At 42.8% G+C, this 23007-nt stretch overlaps 1 protein-coding gene across 4 annotated transcripts in view; it reads left to right on the forward strand.

The window, feature by feature from the left end:
* The window catches only part of LOC144600235 (F-box/WD repeat-containing protein 11), a 144144-nt gene that overhangs the window by 114751 nt on the left and 6386 nt on the right, over positions 1-23007 (forward strand). For all 4 annotated transcript variants that reach the window (XM_078411783.1, XM_078411784.1, XM_078411785.1 and 1 more), the window contains 6 exons: positions 2521-2639; positions 4779-5028; positions 6311-6429; positions 9276-9386; positions 10587-10665; positions 13870-14059. In XM_078411783.1, the coding sequence (XP_078267909.1) occupies positions 2521-2639; positions 4779-5028; positions 6311-6429; positions 9276-9386; positions 10587-10665; positions 13870-14031 (840 nt within the window). In that variant the 3' untranslated portion in view covers positions 14032-14059. The remainder of the gene's footprint in view (positions 1-2520; positions 2640-4778; positions 5029-6310; positions 6430-9275; positions 9387-10586; positions 10666-13869; positions 14060-23007) is intronic.

Consider the following 23007-nt stretch of genomic DNA (forward strand, 5'->3'; position numbering starts at 1 on the left):
CCACATCGTCACTCATTCCTTCTCTCTAGAGATGCTGTCCCACTGAGTTACTCCGGCATTTTGTGTCTAAGACCGGAAAGACACCAACCACTATTGCTGTTAAATATCCCAGAGAATAAGTGAGAATTCATCCCAGATTTTCCTTGGAGGTTAAAAAGAATAGAGACAAAGCAGATTGTGATCGACTTCAGGAAGCGAAGCAGTTCACATGCCGAAGAAGAAATGGTTGAAAGTTTCAAATTCCTAGGAGAAAATATTACCAGCAACCTGACCTGGACCAGCCATATTGAAGCAATGGCCAAGAAAGTACACCAACGCCTTCACTTCCTGAGAATGCCTTGGAAGTTTGGCATATCCCTAACAGCTCACCAATGTCTGCAGATGTGCCGTAGAAAGCATTTTATCAGTAGGCCTCACCGCATGGTTTGGGAACAGCTCCATCCACGACCACAAAAAATTGCAGAGAATTGTGGACATAGCCCAGACCATCACGCAAACCTCCCTTCCATTGACTGCATCACACTGCCTCAGCAAGGCCACCAACATAATGAAGGATGAGTCTCACCCTGGACATTCCCTTTTCTCCCCTCTCCCATCAGACAAGAGGTACTGCAGTGTAAAAATGATACCTCCATATTCAGGGACAGTTTCTTCCCAGCTGTTATCAGGCAACTGAACCATCCTATCATCGACTAGAGAGCAGTTCTGACCTGCCATCTCCCTCATTGGTGACCCTCGGTCTATCGTTAATCAGACTTTACTGGACTTTGTCTTGCTCCAAACATTATTCCCTTTATCCTATATGGTGAGTCTGTGGAATTCTCTGCCACAGAAGGTAGTTGAGGCCAGTTCATTGGCTATATTTAAGAGGGAGTTAGATGTGGCCCTTTTTGCTAAAGGGATCAGGGGGTATGGAGAGAAGGCAGGTACAGGCTACTGAGCTGGATGATCAGCCATGATCATATTGAATGGCGGTGCAGGCTCGAAGGGCCGAATGGCCTACTCCTGCACCTATTTTCTATGTTTCTATATCCGTAAACTGTGGACGGCTTGATTGTAATCAGGTACAGTCTTTCTGCTGACTGGATAGCACGCAACGAAAAATCTTTTCCCTGTACCTCAGTATGCTTGACAATAAAATAAACTAAACAGGATAGTTTTTATTACCAAAAGTATAGAATGTAAAAGCAGAGAGGTAATGCTCTACATGTAGACATTGCTTGTTACACATGACTTGCTGCATGCAGTTCTGGTCATCATATTACAGGAATATGTGATTGCCCTGGAGATATGCAAGGGCATTGCCAGGGCTGCAAAATTGTAGGTATGAGGAAAGACTTGATAGATTAGGATTGTTTTCTTCAGAACCTTAATTGAAAAATTTACAATAATTAGGGGCTAGGTAGCAAAGAAGTGCCATTAACCAGATTTATAGTAAATGGTAAAATACTAGAAAATAGTTTTCTTATCCAGATGATGATGGAAGTCTTAGACCAAGTTGCCTGAAAGGATGAGAGAGAGGCAGTTTTGACATATTGAAATACAGATCCGCTGCAGGATTGTGGGATAAAGTAAGCAGCTTTATTTGACAGGCCTTCACCCAGTGGGCTGAATGGCTTCTTCCTGTGATTCCATTCTACAAGTTTACCTCTGGATGATTTGCAGGAGTGTTGGGGATGCTAACCTATTTGTGGAGACCCAAGACCAATCTGGGATGAAATTTATTCACAAAATGCTGGAGTAACTCAGCAGGTCAGGCAGCGTCTCAGGAGAGAAGGAATGGGTGACGTTTCGGGGCGAGACCCTTCTTCAGACTGAATCTGGGATGAAATGTCACTTATTCTCTTGGTGCTTAACAACAATAGGTTGTTGGTGATTTGTTTTTGTTCTTTCACAATGTGAAAATTCTGAGGCTAATCGGGATTCCTCCCAGCCAATTTTGAATCCATCCATTGCCCTGCCCCATCCATTGCCCGGCCCTGACCTTATTCATCCTCTTGCCAACCTCTTCAAAGAAACTCTCGCAGATTTGTGAGACACTACCATGCAGAATTTTGTCAAAGGCCTTGCTGAGGTCCATAAAGACCACATCCATTGCCCTGCCCTGACCTCATTCATCCTCTTGCTGACCTCTTCAAAGTGACTCTAGCTGCTATAGTCTAGCAGATTTGAGACACTACTTCCCACACACCAAACCGTTGCACAGGAGAACATTTTAAATGTTTTATCAGAATATGTTGGCAATCTGTGCAGATGAAGGAAATTAAAAATAAATCAAGAATACCAGATGGATATATTGTTAAAACATGCTGGCATTTATTATCCCCTATGATATCTGGGTCTGTGATTATTCACATGGGGTTGAAGGGGGGGGGGGGGGGGGGGGTTGGGAGATGGATGGAAAACGGAAGAAAAGCAAGAGCTTTTTTTCCACTACTACTCAGGCCTTTGTTTTAATGAGGAAATTATCTGCATTATGATTCTTGATTACCTTTATGCTTTTTTTTTTTATTGCTGCAGATTTGGGATAAACAGTCGTTGGAATGTTTGAAAATACTAACAGGTCACACAGGCTCTGTGCTTTGTCTGCAGTATGATGAACGAGTTATTGTTACTGGGTCTTCAGACTCTACAGTAAGGTAAGATCTAGGATCCCAGGAGGAACAAGACGTGAAACAGCAATCTTGGGATAAGAATTCGTATTCCACTGCTGCTGAAAGATTTAAATTTAGATAATTAAATAATTAAATTTTGTTTTAACAGAATACTTGTCTTTATGCTGATGACTATGAAATGGATGGTCTCAAAAGGCAGTTTAAGTCACTGTTGTCGTGCAAGGAGGAAAATCCACTATCTTGATCTGGCCCATCTCAAAAGCTGTAGAACTGGTTTAATCTTTCTTTCCTCTGAAATAACCATTGCATTGTTCCAATACCATTGCATTCAAACATTAAGAATGAAAAAATCAGTGACGTTTTCTGACATTGAATAACGGACTGGATTTTGACTTGGCATGGTTGCTCCTGCTCAGTTAATTTGGACTGGAGCACAAAATCCTCCACAGATCTATTTATTTTGTTCAATGTCTGAGTCCTCTATCCTTATCATCTCCAGCTGTCTGCCCTCCACAGCCTCCAACCTTATCGTTCCCCAGCCCAGCACAGGAGAATGCAGGGCCTGGGAACCCACAATATTAATTTCAAATTGCATAAAGTCTCATGGGTTTGGATCAAAAAGGAGCAAGCAGAAACAATGGGTGTACCAGGCAGTTCTGTTCATGGATTTTGGGAAGAAGGTAAAACCGGGCTGTGCGGGGCTGGGGAACGATAAGGTTGGAGGCTGTGGAGGGCAGACAGCTGGAGATGATAAAATCAGAAATCAGATAAAATAAGAAATAGTCTGCGAGATGATGGCCTGGTGCTCATCTGTGAGGTCATGGTCCAAGGATAAGTAGGACAAGGTGTCCGAGAGCTGGCGCCTGGCTTCGGCTCTCATCTCCATCAGTCTGATCTCCCTCCATTAAAAAGTAATGGGAGATGTTATAGATGGTGCTATTAAGCAGCATTATATTAATAATTGCTCATCAATGTTCAGTTTGAATCTTGCTGAGATCCCACAGCACATGATAGCCTTCGTCCACATATCAACCAAAAACCTAAGTTCTATGGGCTGCCTTTGACTTTAGTAAAACTGAAGTTAATGGATATTAAGGGGAAAACCTTGAAGTCATACCTGACCGAAAAAGATAGTTATTGGCTGCCAAACATCTGTGCTGTCGAAATTCCATAGAGCAGTGCCCAAAGCCTTGCCGTTATCACTGCCTCATCTCTGTATTGCATTATGATCCTGATTATATATGTTCAGTTTCATTCTGGACTGCTCTGAAAATGTAGCAATCCACGCCTGCATGCAGCAAAACTCAGGCAGCATTAAGTCTGATGAGTGATAAGTAACATTTTATGCAATGAGCATCTGTGACTATCAACCCTTGAAGTCAAATAGCAATAGCAATTATTGCCACCCTGTGGGTCACCGATAACCAGAAACATAACTAATCCACCCGCATAAACACTATGACTGCAAGAATAGGCCAAAGCTAAGTATTCCATGGCAAGTGATCTGCCTCCTGGATTCATTTTCACTATTAAAGAACAAATCAGAAGTTCCTTCACTTGCCTGGATTAGTGTGGCTATAACTTCCAGAAAGTTTACCTGACCCATCTAAGCTAAACTAAACAAGTCAAATGGTACCCAACCCAGTGGCCAAAATGTTCAGTGCCTCCAATATGAGCCCACTGGTGGTCTAGTATGTTTCTTCTACAAAATACATGCAGTATTTTATGTGGGCGCACAGGCATACTTCCCAAACCCACAGCTACAAAAGGACAGCAGGCAGAATGGAACCATACCATTTGCAGGTCCTTCTCTCTGTTGTACATTATCCCTATTTGGAAATATATTGTTTTTTCATCGTCACCAGAGTAAACACTACCCAACAGAAACTTGGGTAACAATAACTTCATGAGCAGAACTGCAGCAAGTCAATATGCGCACTATCACCACTGCAGTTCAGGCATCACAAACATTTCAGAAACTTGCAAAAAGTCCTGGCTTTGCCAGTGACATCCAAATCACTAAAACCTTAGAAATCCTCAGAAGACTCAGCAAGGCATATGACATTCATTCTAAGCATTTGTGTATTTTTAGTTTCATTGTAACTTTACGTGGTGTAGTCCCATTGTGAAATGATAATTCAGTGACATTCCCTAATTCCCTAGGGTCTGGGATGTGAATACTGCAGAGGTTCTGAACACACTGATACATCACAATGAAGCTGTATTACACCTTCGGTTCAGTAATGGATTGATGGTTACATGCTCAAAGGACAGATCGATAGCTGTGTGGGACATGGCCTCTCCGACTGACATCACTCTTAGACGGGTTCTTGTTGGCCATCGGGCAGCAGTCAATGTGGTGGACTTCGATGACAAGTACATTGTATCAGCGTCGGGTGACCGAACTATTAAAGTGAGTTTAAATTTCCTATTATCTACCTTTCTCTGTTATCTTTTTGTGTGTTGTGTGTGTGTGTGTGTGTCCATTGCATACACTGCCCCAGATATGGTCATCTTAACAGGTGACCTAAGCATCTATTATTGTAAGTCAAGTGCTCAGGTCAAAATATTATATGCAAAATGGGGTGCTTCATCCTGAAACTGTACCTTGCAGCAAACCTGCAGTTTTAAACAGGGTAACCCATCACGTGTGATAATATCAGTCAGCCTGAAGAAGGATCTCAACTTGCAACATCACCCATTCCTTCTCTCCAGAGATACTGCCTGTCCCGCTGAGTTACTCCAGCATTTTGTCTTTCCATCACCATTTAAAAAAGTGTCATGTTCGCTTTCTACAAAATGCTCCCTCCACCTGACCAGCTACATTCCCCAACATTAGATTCAGTAATCCCTTTGCCGGAGCAAAAATTACTCTTGCCTTGTCGGAGATGTGTTTGTTTACCGGATAGTATCCCTTGGTCGCTCTGTGGCCTAACATCATGTAGCTGGCGGCCTTGCTGACTGACTTTGAGCCCCACTGCGGGGCAGTGGACTTACCATCAGAGCCGGCTGATTTCAACATCGAGGAGCACGCAGTCCTGGGTAGAGACCGATGTCGGGAAGCTCCAAAGTCGCAGAAGGTTCGACCAGCCCCGACCTGGGGTCAGATCACCCGGCGCGGGGGAGCTGAGATCCCCCCGAAGCAGGAGCTTGATCGCCCCGACGCGGAGGGCCCGACCGCCGGCTGCGGGAGCCAAGATCGTCCCGTCAACGGATGGCTCGAGGCCCCCGACCGCGGGAGAACAAAGAAGGGAAGAAGATTAAACTTTTTTTCGCCTTCCATCACAGTGAGGAAGGTAGAGGAGTCACTGTGGTGGATGTTTATGTTAAAATGTATTTTGGTTGTTTTGTTGCATGACTGTATGGCAAATCAAATTCCTTGTGTGTTGCAAAAATTATTTGGCTAATAAAGTATGATTATGATGATTATAATGCTTGTTTCAGTGGTCTATCTGCATGTTGCATCAAAAAAGCTATACTGGATCCCAGTTAATATTGGGAAAATTGAGATTCTGCAGTATGTTAAACCTATTTTTGTTCTCTCTCTGTTCCACTTTCTCCTGTTGACTGGTCTGTAATACAGCCTCAGCAATATGACAACACTGTTCTTATTTCTAATCTCTTTCCGTACTCTTCACCTCTTCCTTGTCTTGTTGCGTTGCTTTCATGGTGTACTTTTGCATTGTACCATCCAGGTGTGGAGCACAAGCACTTGTGAATTTGTACGTACCTTGAACGGCCACAAGCGCGGAATAGCGTGCCTTCAGTATCGGGACCGATTGGTTGTCAGTGGCTCCTCGGACAACACCATCAGGTAGAGCCTGTCGGTTGTTTGATGTTTTTTATATCTCTAAAGAATATGATTGTGGTACACGCATACAGGTTCTAGGGAAAAGGAAAAGGGTCCAAAGTGGAGAGGACTAATTGAATTGCTCTTTCAAGGAAAGATCTTGGGTACAATCTGCCAGGTTTAGTTTAGAGATACAGCACGGAAACAGGTTCTTCAGCCCACCGGGTCCGCGCCGACCAGTGATCCTCGCACATTAACACTATCCTACACACACTAGGGACAATTTTTACATTTACCAAGGCAATTTCCCTACATACCTGTACGTCTTTGGAGTGTGGGAGGAAACCGAAGATCTTGGGGAGAACCCACGCAGATCACAGGAGAACATACAAACTCCGTACAGAAAGCACCCGTAGTCGGGAACGAATCCGGGTTTCTGGCGCTGTAAGCGCTGTAAAGTAGCAACTCTACCGCTGTGCCTCCGTGCTGCCCGTGGTGTCCATATCTACTGTGTTTTTGTGAAAGTGGTATGAAAGGAAGACCACGTTGATTAATCATAGAGTGGTGCAGTGTGGAGACGGGCCCTTCGGCCCATCGTGCCCACACCGGCCAACAATGTCCCAGCTACACGAGTCCTAATGCCTGTATTTGGTCCATATCCCTTGGTCCATATCCCTCTAAACCTGTCTTATCCATGTACCTGTCTAACTGTTTCTTAAATGTTGGGATACTCCCTGCCTCAACTACCTCCTCTGGCAGCTTGTTCCATTCATCCACCACCCTTTGTGTGAAAAACTTACCCCTCAGATTCTTATTAAATCTTTACCCCTTCACCTTAAACCCATGTCCTCTGGTCCTCAATTCACCCACTCTGGGCAAGAGACTCAGTGCATCTACCTGATCTATTCCTCTCATGATCTTATACACCTCTACAAGATCACCCCTCCTCCTGCGCTCCAAGGAATAGAGTCCCAACCTACTCAACCTCTCCCTACAGCTCAGACCCTCTAGTCCTGGCAACATCCTCATAATTATTGTGGATTTATGTGTTTCCACCACCATATAGAACGATTGCATGATCTTATAAACTAATTTAAACTGTGCTATTATAATGTTATAGTTGGGATTAGTAAAGTAGCATTTCCATACCCTCCCCATTTTTCACTTCTTGTTGGATTACCTTCTATCTACACTTCCTATTCCTTGGTCATTTAACCCTGTACTTTATCTAAAGGTCTACAGACTGAATATTGGTTGGCTATTCACTTCTTTGAATGTCCACAATTAATTTAAAGTTTACCCTTTCTCTTGCATCAACAAAAGCTTTCTTTGGATGTTTTGGGATTCCTAGCTGTGGGTAACTCTGTTTCAGCATGACCAATTCAGTGTGATGGAGGAGGTAGTGGGAGGTGAAAGAAACAGTGATGGAGGCTAGGGTCTATTTTGGGATGAAGGGAGTGCATGAAAGGTAGATAGGAGAGAGAAAGAAACGGAGGGGCGGGTTACCTGATATTGAAGGGTTCAATGTTCATGCTGTTAGGTTGACAATTACTCCAGCAGAATGAGGTGCTGATCCTCTAGTTTGCGTTTGGCCTCACCCTGGCATTGGGCAAGGCCGAGGTTGAGAGATTAGAAAATAAAATGGAAAGCTGGTAACCAGGAGATCCAGATGGTCACTAACTTTCTAGATGTTTTGATCATCCTATTATTCTTTCTAGGTCAATGACAATGTTAAGTTTGATCTTGTGGATATGTAATGTTTCTTGCCGATGTTCATTCTGGACCATTTTATAGTTTTTCTGCTCCAGGTTATCTATTAACAGGATTCGAGGTTCTTTTTGATTTTTCAATATCCCTCTGCATCAGTACTGGTAAAAATCTGACCTGCACCATAACTTGTTTTAGCAACAGCTCTGCCCAAACCTGCAAGAAAGTGCTGAGGCTTGTGGATGTCAGTTCAGTCCATTGTGCAAAGAGCTTTCCCGACCCCCAACCACCACCACCCTCTCCATCTACACCAAGCACTGCCTCGGGAATGCAGCCAACATAATCAAGGACCATTTATCCCCTCTTCTCCCCTCTCCCGTTGGGCAGAGATACAAAAGCTTGAGGGCACACCGCCTGATTTAGGAACTGCTTCACTGCCATTATAAGACTTCTGAATGGACTCCTGTAAGATAAGCGTGCATTCCTGATCTCCAAAGCTTCCTCACTGTAGTCATTGCACTATTTTAATGGACACTTTCTCTTTTGCTGTAACACTACAAAGCTGCAGCATTAAATTCTGCACTCCGATATCTTTCTCTTTGCTCTACCTGTTGTATTTGTATATGACTGTGGAAGGGCGGCTCAGTGGCACAGCAATAGAGTTGCTGCCTTACGGTGCCAGAGTCCCGGATTTGATCCTGACTATGGGTGCTGTCTGGATGGAGTTTGTACGTTCTTCCTGTGACTGAGTGAGTTTTCTCCAGGTGTTCTGGTTTCCTCCCATACTCTAAAAACATACAGGCTTCTAGGTTAATTGCCTGCTGTAGATTGTCCCTAGTCTGAAGGACAGTGCTAGTGTATGGTATGATCGCCAGTCAGTGCAGACTCGGTAGGCCGAAGGGCTTGTTTCCACGCTGTATCTTTATTTTAAAGTTTAAAGACTTGGCTGTAGTCTGTACGATTGGAGTGAACAAAGTCTTTCACCGTATCTTGGTACACGTGACAATAATAATCCAATACCAAACAGAATTCAGAGATTTGCATGTATTTTTCATGAGGTTCTCAAAAAATGTATTCTGGGGGATAGTTTTGGATCATTATAACTTTGAAATGTAATGTCAGAATACTGAAACAATTTGTGATATTGATTATTTCTGTTGCAGGTTGTGGGACATAGAATGTGGTGCTTGTCTGCGGGTCTTAGAAGGACACGAAGAGTTGGTTCGATGTATTCGCTTTGATAACAAGAGGATTGTGAGTGGAGCTTATGACGGGTATGTAATCTTAACGAGAGGCGGTTATTATAGAGTCTGGAAAGAAAGGAGCCGAAGGTCAGCAGTGCTGGAGTAGCTCAGCCAACTGAATCAGTCTGAGGAAGGGTCCCGACGTCACCTATCCATGTTCTTCAGAGATCCCGACCTGCTGAATTACTCCAGCACTCTGTGTCCTGTCGGTGGTGAAGGGCTCGCTGGTGCACCTTGCGGGTCAGGAGTGGCGTCGGAAGCCGGGGCTCGGATTAACTGAGGGGATGGTGGGAGCTGGGGAAGGGTCGGCAGGTCATTCCCTTCACATTTAGTTTACATTTTATATTTGGTTTAAGTTTCTGGCACTCCAGGGTTCTTTAGAGATACAGGAGGGGAGTCCTTAGTGGCCTTGGGATATATAGTCGTTTCATTATCACGTGACCTCAGTTGGTCCAGAAAAACAGATAATCAAGAAAGGCTCTGGAACCGATAGTGCCGGAAAATCAGTGTTCGACCAGTATTGTCGAACCCCACTTCTATTTCTCAAACCCACACAGCTTCTGTGTACTCATTGTATGAGTTTCTAAGTATCTTGTCACTACTTACGTAATAATGGCTTCTTAACATTTGTAGAATTATCAGTGTCAACTGGCCTTACCCTCCCTCCTTTCACGAGAAGTAGTATTGTATTTGCAGTTTTTCATTCCAAAAGGATCTTTCCCGATCCTTTAGATTTTTGAAACACAGGAACCAAAGCTTCTGCCATCTCCTCAACCCATGAAAGTCTGGAGAATTTATCCGTCTCCAGTTAAAATGGTATTTGTTATCAATAACTGCTTTAAATTTCTCCTCCACTTTGTTTCATTGTCTTCCAGTGAAAAGACGAATGTAAAATACTTGTTTAATATCTTGTCCATCTCCTTACTTACATTTATCAATTCCCCTGTCATCTTTGTCATTCCCAAGTGATTGTGAAACACTATTGTTTTATGCTCTTTACCAAAGGATCCTTCCACTATTTAATTGCATCTCATTACACGTGACCAGGTCTAAACAAGCTGTTCTCTTCTTGGGTCCACCAAAGTATTGTCCCAAATGCATCCCTTACAGTTATCTTCAAGACCACACACAAAAATAGCTATGAGAATAAAACTTGATGACTTTGTGTATGCAGTTTTTTAGTTATAGAATGTTTCACAGGTAACATTTAGCCATGTCTCCCCCCTCCAGCAAAATAAAAGTATGGGACCTGCAAGCTGCGCTTGATCCTCGTGCCCCAGCTAGTACATTATGTCTACGCACTTTGGTGGTATGTATCAATGCTCTGGAGCAGCCAACCTATTGGAAGGCTTGCTTTCAAATATCACTGTTCAGACAGGAATATTATTTGTAATGCACATGGCTTTCTATGGTTTTATATGGTGCATTCGGTCTTCACGATAGGCACAAAATGCTGGCGTAACTATGCGGGACAGGCAGCATCTCTGGATGGAAGGAATGGGTAACGTTTTGGGTCGAGACCCTTCTTCGAACGGTCTGAAGAAGGGTCTCGACCAGAAACGTTTCCCATTCATTCTATCCAGAGATGCTGCCTGTCCTGCAGAGTTACTCCGGCATTTTGTGTCTACCTTCGGTATAAACCAGCATCTGCAGTTCCATCCTATACATGCTCTACTCTACATTGGACAGATCAAATGCAGATTGGACGATTGCTTTGCCAGAAGCAAACACCTCTGGCACCTCAAACACCTTTGTCGTGCCAGAGGCCAAACACCTCTTTTGCCTGACTAAATATAATAATTCAGAAGGCCATAAACTAGTGCATTAATCCATAATCTGGAGGTATGCATTTGGATCTCATCTCAGCAGCAGAGCATTCAAATTCATGTTAACAAATTGCAGAATGAATAGCCAGATTGTTGCAAAGACCTGTCTGCTTCACTAACTGATGTATTTCTAGGCAAATGCTCTGCCCACTGTACCTCATCTGACTTTTTCTCTAGCCCCATACCAATGGTATTGATAATAACTGCCTTAAGAAATTACCCTGTTCGTTTGGCCAAGGATTATTTCAGTTCAAGCTATTCTGCTCAGTTTTCGTGAGGGTTTTTGATAAGCATGGCTGTGGTTGGTATCTTCGACACCGAGTGGCAAGTGAAGGCTAACGCGGGAGTTACTTGCATTTCTAGGTATGGATTTACGAGCGATAGTCAGCATGGCTTTGTGCCAGGGAAGATGTGTCCTACAATCTTGATTGAGCACTTTTGAAGAAGTCAAACATGATTGAGGGTAAGCTAGTAGATGTTGTCTACATGGAGCATTTGACAAGATGCTTGGCTGGTCCACATGGTTGTGTCACGTGGAACCCATGGTGATTTAGTGGGTTGTATTTTAAATTGGCTTAGTCGTAAAAGACAAGTTAGTGGTGGAGGAGGATTATTCAGCCTGAAAGGCTGTGATGAGTGGTTTTGCACAAGATCTCTGTGACGTATTTAATTGACTTGGATGAAAATGTAAGTGCAATGATTAGTAAGTTTGCAGATGACACAAACAATGGTGGAATTGAATAGTTATGAAGGTTTTCAAAGGATACACGAAGATATAGATCAGTTTGAATTTTTTTGTGAAGTAATGGCAGATGAAATTTAATCTGGGCAAGTATGACGTGTTATATTTTGGGAGATCAAATGCAAGAGGAAAATATACAGTAAAACAGGACCTTTGGAATATTGATGTTCAGCAGGATCTTGGGGTTTAAGTCCGTAGTTCCCTGAAAGTGGCAAAGATAGTGGCAAGATAGGTTGATAAAGAAGGCATATGGCATGCTATCCTTCATCGGCTGGGGTATTGAGTGTAAACGTTGGGAAGTCGTGATGCACCTGTATACAACTTGGTTGCTTTATTTGAATATTATGTGAAGTTCTAGTTGCTACATTGTAGGAAGGATGTGGGAATTTTGTAGAAGATGCTGAAGAGGTCCACTGGGAAGTTGCCTGTATTGATCAGCATTAGCTGAATGCAAAGTTGAACAAACTTGGATTGGTTACAGTCTGAGTGGGGATCTGATAGAAGTATATAAACTTGTGAGACTTAGAAAGGGCAGATGGTCAGTCTTCTTCCTAGGATGATAATGTCAAATGCTAGAGGGCATAGGTTTAGGAGGGAGGGGAAAATTTAAATGGGAATTACGAATCAAGCTTTTGGAAGTGTGGTATATACCAGGGATGTGCTGCCAAAGAAACTGGCGAGGCAGATATAGCAACGTTTAAGAAGCATTTAGGTAGATACATGAACAGCAGGAAACAGAGGGATGTGGACCTTGTGAAAGCAACTGAGAATAGTTTCAAAGATTTAAAGCAAGACTTCATTCCTAAAATCTAGTGATTAAAATTTGCCTGCACACCAGCCTCTTTCCATGTTCTTCTCCACCTCTTTCACTCAAGCCCCTGTCAAAATATTCTTATAAACTAGAAATACAGAATATTAAAGTAAAATTAACAATTTTGAAAAATTCTACATTTATCTAGATTTGCAGAAGGTAGTGTTTGCTATTTAATGCAATATTATAGTCATGTTGACAGCTTAAAGAATCTCACTTGCTCCAGGGTGTTTGGAATGGTCCAAGTACGTTATAGTCCCTGGTTGGAAAACTGTGGCATTCATGGCAGAGCCCATAAAGTCCATCACTCATCACGAAAAGCTAGACAAGAGCTGTTGGAGCTTGCTGAGAGTGTCAGAAGCAAATTAATGCATCTTGTTAATCTGCACCCAAAGGAAGTCCACCAATGAGATTTCACACAATATCCCTTCTGTGCAACTTTGAGATATCATCATCTGTAATCCTTAATTCAAATATAGTTACCCAACTGAATGGACGAGCACACTAGGGCCCAAAGTGATGCATCAGTTGGGTCATCAATCGGACTATATCAGACACGGTTAACAAAAGAGCATTCCTCTTGCAGATTTGTTTGGGTATTGTTTCAACTATTATTAGTGCCCAATGAAGAGGAAAAGTAAAGCAGCATATCCATCTAAAACAGAATGCCATCTTCTGTCAACAACCTTAACATCAATGAAAATTTACATTTGTAAGAGCTTTTGAAAGAACAAATCAAAAACAATGTTTGTACTACCAGGTGAAAGAGGACATAAGTTTAGAGTAAATGGAGGAAGTACAATAAATTGTTCTGATCTGTTTCATAATGGAAATTTTCAAGAGTTAAATTGCAAAGCTATGAAAAAATTGTGCATTGTAGGACCAATTAGGAAAGCTCAAAGCAAGACTTGGAGACCAAGTTTTGATCTCTTGCAATGACCTACTCAGGAATGTGTTACAATGGCAATCTCTTGCAGTGGAACTGTCCAACATAGATTGCATCGCAAAGTTTCAATCAGTTATCAAGTTGAGGGCAGTTGCTTTTCAGTGGAATAGCCCTGGTAAGAAGTGCGAAAAGCCTCTTTGATTCTATATATTAATGTATGGTCAAACCGTTGGTTGTTTTGTTTCCAGGAACACTCTGGCCGGGTATTTCGACTGCAGTTTGATGAATTTCAGATTATCAGTAGTTCCCATGATGACACCATTCTGATCTGGGATTTCTTGAATGTGCCATCGAATAACCAGAATGAAACTCGTTCTCCATCAAGGACTTACACCTATATCTCAAGATAATGAAATAAGTGGTCACTACCTGGAGCAGGTACCAATGATTTTCACTTTTTAAAAAGCACGTTCATTCTTGTTGCTCCCCTCAATACAATCTTTGCCACTTGTTTTTTATTTATTGTTGGGTCACCATTGTCTAAATGAGCCTTTACTATATCGTGCTTTTACTAAAGGAACTCGCAAGTAATTTTCTTCTAGTGGAGCAAGTTGAACTGGTGGTCAATGTTTCTCACACTACGACTGCTTTCTATCTGTAACACTTGGTAAATTATGTGCAGTCTTTTCTTTAAAAGAATTTCCCTTACTAAGGACTGCATTTCTTTACACAAACTGTATTGCACTCCCACAGAAACCGATAATAGGCTTGGTTCCAATCATATATTTTTTCATAGAAAGTATAACTTCAATTTTGCAATTTCAGGTCAGTTCTATTTTCCACCCTTCCCTTTTAGCTGTCAAAGCAATGGTATTCAGATCAAACTATTCTTAATAACTTTGGCCAAGAATAAATTCCCCATTCCTGGCTGTGGAATTCATTTTCATTGCTGTAACCTGATTAAAATTGTTCATATATGCTAACCATAACCTTTTATTCTCCAGCTGGCGATGTATTTTAATGGAAAACTAAAAGGCCTGAATTTCGGTTTTCTCGAGCCTATAGTTCATTGGCTAGTGAAACTCAACAATGAATGGCCAAATAATGGCGCATTTAATTGCTGCATTTAATACTTTGTCATTTTGTCTTTAGTCTTTTGTCATATTCTGATTTGATGGAAAGGACACCAGCGTAATTCTGTTTAGAATTGGTAAGAAAGTGGCTGAAAGAGTTGTGCTATTTGCCATTCAAGAAAAACAACGTTATTGTTGTGACTTGTGAAATGAGTCACTTTGAGGCAGAAATTATTGATATGAAAGTATTTATCAGAAGGGACAGATCCTTTTGGAGACACGCTCTGTATGGATACTCTGTGTGTACTGATTGTTATCATTTGTACTGAGGAGTAGTGAAAATCTTTCCTTTGCATGCTATCCAGTCAAGTCGTACCGTATGAGCGCAATCAAACTTTGCACAGGTACAACGGGTAAATAATCAGAGTGCAGAATGTCGTGCTATAGCAGTATAATGTTACAGCTCCAGAGAGAGTGCAGATAAAAAATTGAAAGGGCCACAATGAGGTAGGCTGGAAGATCGGGGATTACACCGTTAGTTTATAAGAGGTCCATTCAGTCGTTTGCAAACTGCGGGGCAGAAGCTGTTTCTAAATCTGGTGAAATGTGTTCTCAAGCTTTTGTGTCTTTAAATTAGAATATCTAAACAAAAAGTACACTAAGGATCTGTATTTTAAAACAGAAAGATGGCAATAAACCATGAACTACAATTTCAATGGCGATAATTACTGACTTGCATAATTACATTGGTGGTAAGAATAAGAAGGCAGATTATTATCTGAATGGTGTCAAGTTAGGAAAAGGGGACGTACAACGAGATCTGGGTGTCCTAGTGCATCAGTCACTGAAAGGAAGCATGCAGGTACAGCAGGCAGTGAAGAAAGCCAATGGAATGTTGGCCTTCATAACAAGAGGAGTTGAGTATAGGAGCAAAGAGGTCCTTCTGCAGTTGTATAGGGCCTTAGTGAGACCGCACCTGGAGTACTGTGTGCAGTTTTGGTCTCCAAATTTGAGGAAGGATATTCTTGCTATTGAAGGCGTGCAGCGTAGGTTTACTAGGTTAATTCCTGGAATGGCGGTACTGTCATATGTTGAAAGACTGGAGCGGCTAGGCTTGTATACACTGGAATTTAGAAGGATGAGAGGGGATCTTATCGAAACATATAAGATTATTAAGGGGTTGGACATGTTAGAGGCAGGAAACATGTTCCCAATGTTGGGGAAGTCCAGAACCAGGGGCCACAGTTCAAGAATAAGGGGTAGGCCATTTAGAACGGAGATGAGGATAAACTTTTTCAGTCAGAGAGTTGTAAATCTGTGGAATTCACTGCCTCAGAAGGCAGTGGAGGCCAATTCTCTGAATGCATTCAAGAGAGAGCTGGATAGAGCTCTTAAGGATAGCGGAGTCGGGGGGTATGGGGAGAAGGCAGGAACGGGGTATTGATTGAGAATGATCGGCCATGATCACATTGAATGGTGGTGCTGGCACGAAGGGCCGAATGGCCTACTCCTGCACCTATCGTCTATTGTCTACATATTTAGTGGGAACACACTGACTGCCAAAACACCTCAATGTTCAAATACACTTTGCTGGTACGAAGTAATTCACACAGATGGACTTAAAGCTTCTGAGAGCAGATAACCTAGCATATACCTGTTTTGTTTCAGTGAGGAATGGCTTCCTGCAGACATAAGCAGCAGATTGACGTGACAAGGCAGACTGTGCATTGAGTGGCTGGAATAAGCCTTTAATGATGTGGTAATACAGGAGATAGCCTCTTAATGTCTTCCCTCAACTCCTTGTGAACCTTTTGTTGAGGGCCAATTAAGATGAACATTCATCAATTCTCCTTAATGGTACATTACCATAATGTGCCACAGCCATTCATTGCTTTCCCAAAACATTGCAGATGGTGAAATCTTGAGTAAAAAAAATATGCTAATGGGTTAGGCAAGTCAGGTAGTACCTGTGGAGGGAATGGACAGGTGATGTATTGGGACCTTGCCGGCTTGGTTGGGGCTAGACAAAGGCAAGATGTGAAAAGGAATAAAGAGTGTCAAATGAGGAAAGCGGATCAGTGAAATGTAATGCTTTAGGGTAATGTATGGATGGAAGGGGAGATGTGGGAGGTGATATTGACGTTTTATGCGACTCGAGGTTGGGAGAGGAGGAAGCTAAGTGTACGGAGAAGCAGGGTGACCCTGGGGGATGGGAGATGGTGGGAAAAGTGTGTGATACTATGGGGAGGAGGGCAGGGAAAAGATAGAGGGATAGGTGGGCATTACTAAAACTTGAGAATTCAATATTCATACCTGAAGAAGGGTCTCGATCCGAAGCATCACCCATTCCTTCTCTCCAGAGATGTTGCCTGTCCCGCTGAGTTACTCCAGCATTTTGTGTCTAACGTCAATATTCATAGCATTGTGTTGTAGGTTACCCAAGTGGAATATAATGTTATTCTTCGTGTTTATGTATGGCTTCGCTGGCAATGGAGAAGGCTAGGTTTGTGTGGCTTCACTCTGGCAACCTATTCCTCTTCTGGAGTTCTGCCGCACTCTCTCGCTGCTCCCCTTCTGTGATTCCACCTGCTCTCCGGCTACCTCTGCTTTCCCTCTCCCCTGACTCTCAGTCTGAAGAAGAGTCTGGACTCTAAACGTCACCTATTCCTTTTCCCCAGAGATATTGCTTGACCTGCTGAGTTACTCCAGTATTTTGTCTATTTTCAGTGCAAGCCAGCATCTGCTGTTCCTTCCTACATATAAAATTATTTGGGAGGCCGGTGGGATGCGATTAACAGATGTTGTGGAGCTGCAGGCATCTTCTGCCTTGTGGGAACTTGGTTTGTGGCAATATCCGTTGCAAATTGCAGAGAAATCTGGTTGAGCTAAATGCCCTGGTTTAATTACATAATGCCCTAGGTTGACCTGCATTATTTAAATATTGTCAGGTGTCAGTATTTCCGACTTTGAACTGTTCGGGTTACATACCGTTCTCAGGAATGAAGCCGTGTGGTAACCTGTAGAAGATCTGGAACCTATTTTCCCCTTCTCTGTATCCTGTGGGCAAGCTACTTCCCAACAACCTGAGCAAAGTTACTCCAACCTGTGCTGTTGCTGTATTGGTTTCTAAACAGACTTTCCAGTTGATATTTTGTTAAAGCTGTGGCTAGATAATTCACAAAACTGATGCAAGTTTTATTTAATTATATTTCCAAACGAGGTGTGAAGTAATCAATATTCACTTCCAGCACTGAGCCTATAGTCCCCTTTGTGGTCTTTTGGGGATGCTTATTTGTTCATGGTCTTTGGAACTAAATGACATGAGCAGTAGGAGGCATTTCATCTCTGATCTACAAAAAAAAAACTCTCATCCGACTTTTGTCTTGATTTTCGTTTTAATGCTGACTTTCGTGACCAGCAATAAATGAGTACATTTTCTAGGACATCTTCAAAACCAATGCAATATCAATCCAGCCATTCCAGCAGAAGAGCCTGGTGTTTCAACAATTGAATTCATAAACTGAGCAATGTTGGCTTGAGAATGTCTGCCACCAGCCTGCAGATTGTACTTGCTGTATCTTTGGTGTCTTCTGAAGAGTTATTCTGTGTAGGGGCTGATAGAACCATAGGTGATAGTGTGGAAACATGGCCTCCGGCCCATCTTGCTTACACCGACCAACATGTCCCATCTTGCTTGCATTTGAGCCTTATCCCTCTAAACCAGTCCTATCCATGTACCTGTCTAATTGCTTCTGAAAGATTGCAATAGTCCCTGCCTCAACCTCCTCGTTCTATACACCCACCAGCCTTTGCGTGAGAAAGTTACCCTTCAGCTTCTTAAAAAATCTTTTCCCCTTTACCTTGCATGGCTAATCTTGCCATGCATGTTCTCATCCAAATCATTGATATAGATGACAAACGGTAACTGGCCCACCACCGAACCGTAAGGCACACCACTAGTCACAGGCCTCCAGTCCGAGAAGCAACCTTCCACCATCACCCTCTGCTTCCTTCCATAAAGCCAATTTTCTATCCATTCAGCTATCTCTCCTTGGATCCCGTGCGATCTAACATTCCGGAACAGCATACCATGAGGAACTTTGTTGAATGCTTTGCTGAAATCCATATATACAGCCTCTACAATTCTGCCCTCATCATCCTTTTTGGTCATATCTTCAAAAACCTAGATCAGGTTTGTGAGACGTACAAAACCATGCTGACTATTCCTAATCAGCCCTTGCCTGTCTAAATGCATGTATATCCTATCCCTCAGAATATTCTCCAGTAACTTTCCAGTGAAGATGTTAAGCTCACTCGCCTTAACCTCATGTTAACCATGAAGATGTTAACCTCACTCCCAGCCCTTTCCCTGCAGCCCTTCTTGAACAGAGGCACAACATTTGCCACCCTCTGTTTTCCGGCACCTTGCTTGTATTTAATGGCGACTTGTAAATTGCAGCCAGGGCTCCTGCAATTACCTCTAGTTTCCCACAGTGTCCTCGGATATTTGTCTACCTTCATACGCATCAGGACCTTTAGCACCTCTTCAACTATAATACTGACTGCTCTCAAGATACTTCCTTTGACTGCCCCAAGTTCTTCGGTTCTCCAGCCTTTCTCCATGGTAAAAACAGGGGAGAAATGCTCATTTTATATCAATTTTTTTCATTGATTTAAGACTGTAAATTTATTTGATATTATTGAGTGCTGCCAGGTGTCAAGGTACACTTGAGTAAAAGTTCACTGAAGCAGATTGGATGCAGGTCATAGAAGGTTTTGCTCAAAGCTGAGTATAAAAGTTGGGACCTCGTGATGCTCGAGTACAAAAGTTTGGACATCATAATGCACTGTACAAGTCGATAGTGAGATCACACTTGAGATACCGTGTGCAGTTCTGGTTGCCCAGCCATTGGAAGAATGTCAGTAAGGTGGAAAGGATACAGAAGAGATTCACCAGACATTGCCTGGATTTGCAGGCTTGATTTATAAGGAGACATTGGATAGACTGGGGATTAATTTTCTTAGCGTGGAAGTTTGGGGGTGACCTTATTGAGGTGCACAGGATCATGATGGGCATGGATAAATTGAATGCTCCGTCTTTTTCCTCTGCTAAGGATCTTAAAACTGGAGGCCATAGGCTTCAGGTGACAGGGACTTTTTCCACTCTGACACTTGTCCATATCTGGAACAAGCTACCAGAAGAAGCAAGAGCAGCAGATACAATTACAACTTTTAAAAGACATTCGTACGAATATATTGATAGGAAAAATTTAGAGCAATATGGGTCAAATGTGGGGAAAATGGAACTAGCCGAAAATGTTAACTTGGTCAGCATAGGCAAGGTGGACCGGATGGCATGTTTCCATGCTCTATAGCTCCTTGACTCTGGTTAAAAGATTTGTAAAAATATTCAAGAAATGAATATTGAATGGGCAGTGTTTCTTTATTTTGCTTTAGAATGGGTCAAGGTGTCCAGGTGGTAGGTAAATTGCATTAAATAAGTCCGTTCTAGTTCTGTGGTAGCTTACTTGCCTTTGATCCAGTCGTAGATTAAAGTGCTGTCAGTCTCATCACATGTGCTTAAAGCCTGTCCTAATCTGACACATTGCTGCATTGGTTCCTGAAGTGTGGAGGCTTGGGCTAAATTTCACCATTCCTCACCCCTCGAAGTTTCCTAGTGTAAGGAAGCCAAGCCTGATGTATCCTTATTGCTATCTACATAGAAACATAGAAAATAGGTGCAGGAGTAGGCTATTCGGCCCTTCGAGCCTGCAACCGCCATTCAATATGATCATGGCTGATCATCCAGCTCAGTAGCCTGTACCTGCCTTCTCTCCATATCCCCTGATCCCTTTAGCAAAAAGGGCCACATCTAACTCCCTCTTAACTATAGCCAATGAACTGGCCTCAACTACCTTCTGTGGCAGAGAATTCCACAGACTCACCACTCTCTGTGTGAAGAAATGTTTTCTCATCTCGGTCCTAAAAGACTTCCCCCTTATCCTTAAGCTGTGACCCCTGGTTCTGGACTCCCCCAACATCGGGAACAATCTTCCCGCATCTAGCATCTCCAACCCCTTAAGAATTTTATATGTTTCTATAAGATCCCCCCTCAGTCTTCTAAATTCCAGCGAGTACAAGCCCAGTCTATCCAGTCTTTCCTCATATGAAAGTCCCTCCATCCCAGGGATCAATCTGGTGAACCTTCTCTGTACTCCCTCTAAGGCAAGAATGTCTTTCCTCGGGTTAGGAGACCAAAACTGCACACAATACTCCAGGTGCGGTCTCACCAAGGCCCTGTACAACTGCAGCAGAACCTCCCTGCTCCTAAACTCAAATCCTCTTGCTATGAATGCCAACATACCATTCGCTTTCTTCACTGCCTGCTGCACCTGCACGCTTGCTTTCAATGACTGGTGCACCATGACACCCAGGTCACGTTGCATCTCCCCTTCTCCCAATCGGTCACCATTCAGGTAATACTCTGCTTTCCTGTTCTTGCCGCCAAAGTGGATAACCTCCCATTTATCCACATTATATTGCATCTGCCATGCATTTGCCCACTCGCCTAATCTATCCAAGTCACTCTGCAGCCTCCTAGCTTCCTCCTCGCAGCTAACACTGCCACCCAGCTTCGTGTCATCTGCAAACTTAGAGATGTTGCATTCAATTCCCTCGTCCAAATCATTAATATACACTGTAAATAACTGGGGTCCCAGCACTGAGCCTTGCGGTACCCCACTAGTCACTGCCTGCCATTCCGAAAAGGACCCGTTTATTCGTACTCTTTGCTTCCTGTCCGCCAACCAATTTTCTATCCACCTCAACACTGAACCCTCAATACCGTGTGCACACTGAACCCTCAATACCGTGTGCACACTGAACCCTCAATACCATGTGCCAGACTGTGCATATACCGTGTGCACATAGACTGTGATCACCAACTAGCAGAAACCAGTGACTGAACTAGGGCCCATTCAACTCTGTGTTATACATTGCCAGGTCAGACATCCGCCAGCTGAGCTAATAGAGTTCCCAAACCAAGTATTTATAAAGAGACACCTGGAGGATGTAACTTCTTGTGGTTTCATATCGTACCCACCCTCCAATCCTTTGAATGAGGAATATTACAAGAGTGTGGGTGGCAGCTGTAGTTTAAAAAAGGTGAAGGTGTATATCTGCACAAAGTTATATCTGTCAGCTCACAGAGATTCTTTGTCTCCTGCATAAACATATGACATACATATGTTTATGCATGTTGAGTTCTGTAATGAATTTTTTGAAAGCAAAACTTTGGAGAGGAGTGTACATTCTAATGATATCATCAATCCTGTGATCACTGTCCCAGTCAAATTGCTCTCTGTCCATTTAAGCTAACTCTAAGCTGGCAAAAGATTTCTCAACATCAAAGTCATCAAGTCAGGAAGCTTGTATTTAGAAAACTGGTGTTCCTGACGTATTAGAAGACCTAGAAAATGTTTGTTTTCCAAAAAAGGAACAGCCCACTGTGATCTAATTATGACTGCTGGGAGCACAGTGCTGCACGTGGAACCCATTATACCCAACGCCGCGATTGTTCTGCTTGTGAATTGGTTTTCCTTCACTGTAATGGACGGCAATTTTGCAATGTAATATGTTTAAATATCTTCGCATACAAGGACTGCTCTCTGAAAACTCTATAATCTTGATTGCTCGTTTCTCTGGTTACTTGTGAGCAGTGTGTACATTGTACCCTGTATACTATTGGCACTTTAACACTGTCCAATTAGACTCCCAGTCTCTCATCGTTAGCAAGATGGAGTTAATTGTTGACTTCAGAAAACATGTGGCGTATATGCCCCAGCCAGCATCAACCGTGCCAAAGTAGAAATGGTTGAGAGCTTCAAGTTCCTCGGCGTAAATAACACCGACAGTGGTTCCTGGACCAAACACATTGAAGTCATGGCCAAGTAAGCACATCAACACCTCTTCTTCCTCAGAATAGGTTCAGCATGTCTCCAGTGACATTTACCAAATTCTACAAATGCATTATAGAAAGCATCCTATCGGAATGCAACAGCTCTACCCAAGACAGCAAGAAATAGCAGAGTTGTGAATGTAGATCAGTCCATCACATATGTGCCCCCAATCAACATCACCTACATTTCACGCTCTCTGTGGAAAGCAGCCAACCTAATCGGGGATCCTTTACACCCCAGGTAGACACTAAATGCTGGAGTAACTCAGCGGCACAGGCAGCATTGCGGGAGAGAAGGAATGGGTGACGTTTCGGGTTGAGACCCTTTTTCAGTCTGACCCGCTGAGTTACTCCAA

The sequence above is a fragment of the Rhinoraja longicauda genome, chromosome 14, assembly GCF_053455715.1.
Source record: "Rhinoraja longicauda isolate Sanriku21f chromosome 14, sRhiLon1.1, whole genome shotgun sequence".
NCBI lineage: Eukaryota > Metazoa > Chordata > Chondrichthyes > Rajiformes > Arhynchobatidae > Rhinoraja > Rhinoraja longicauda.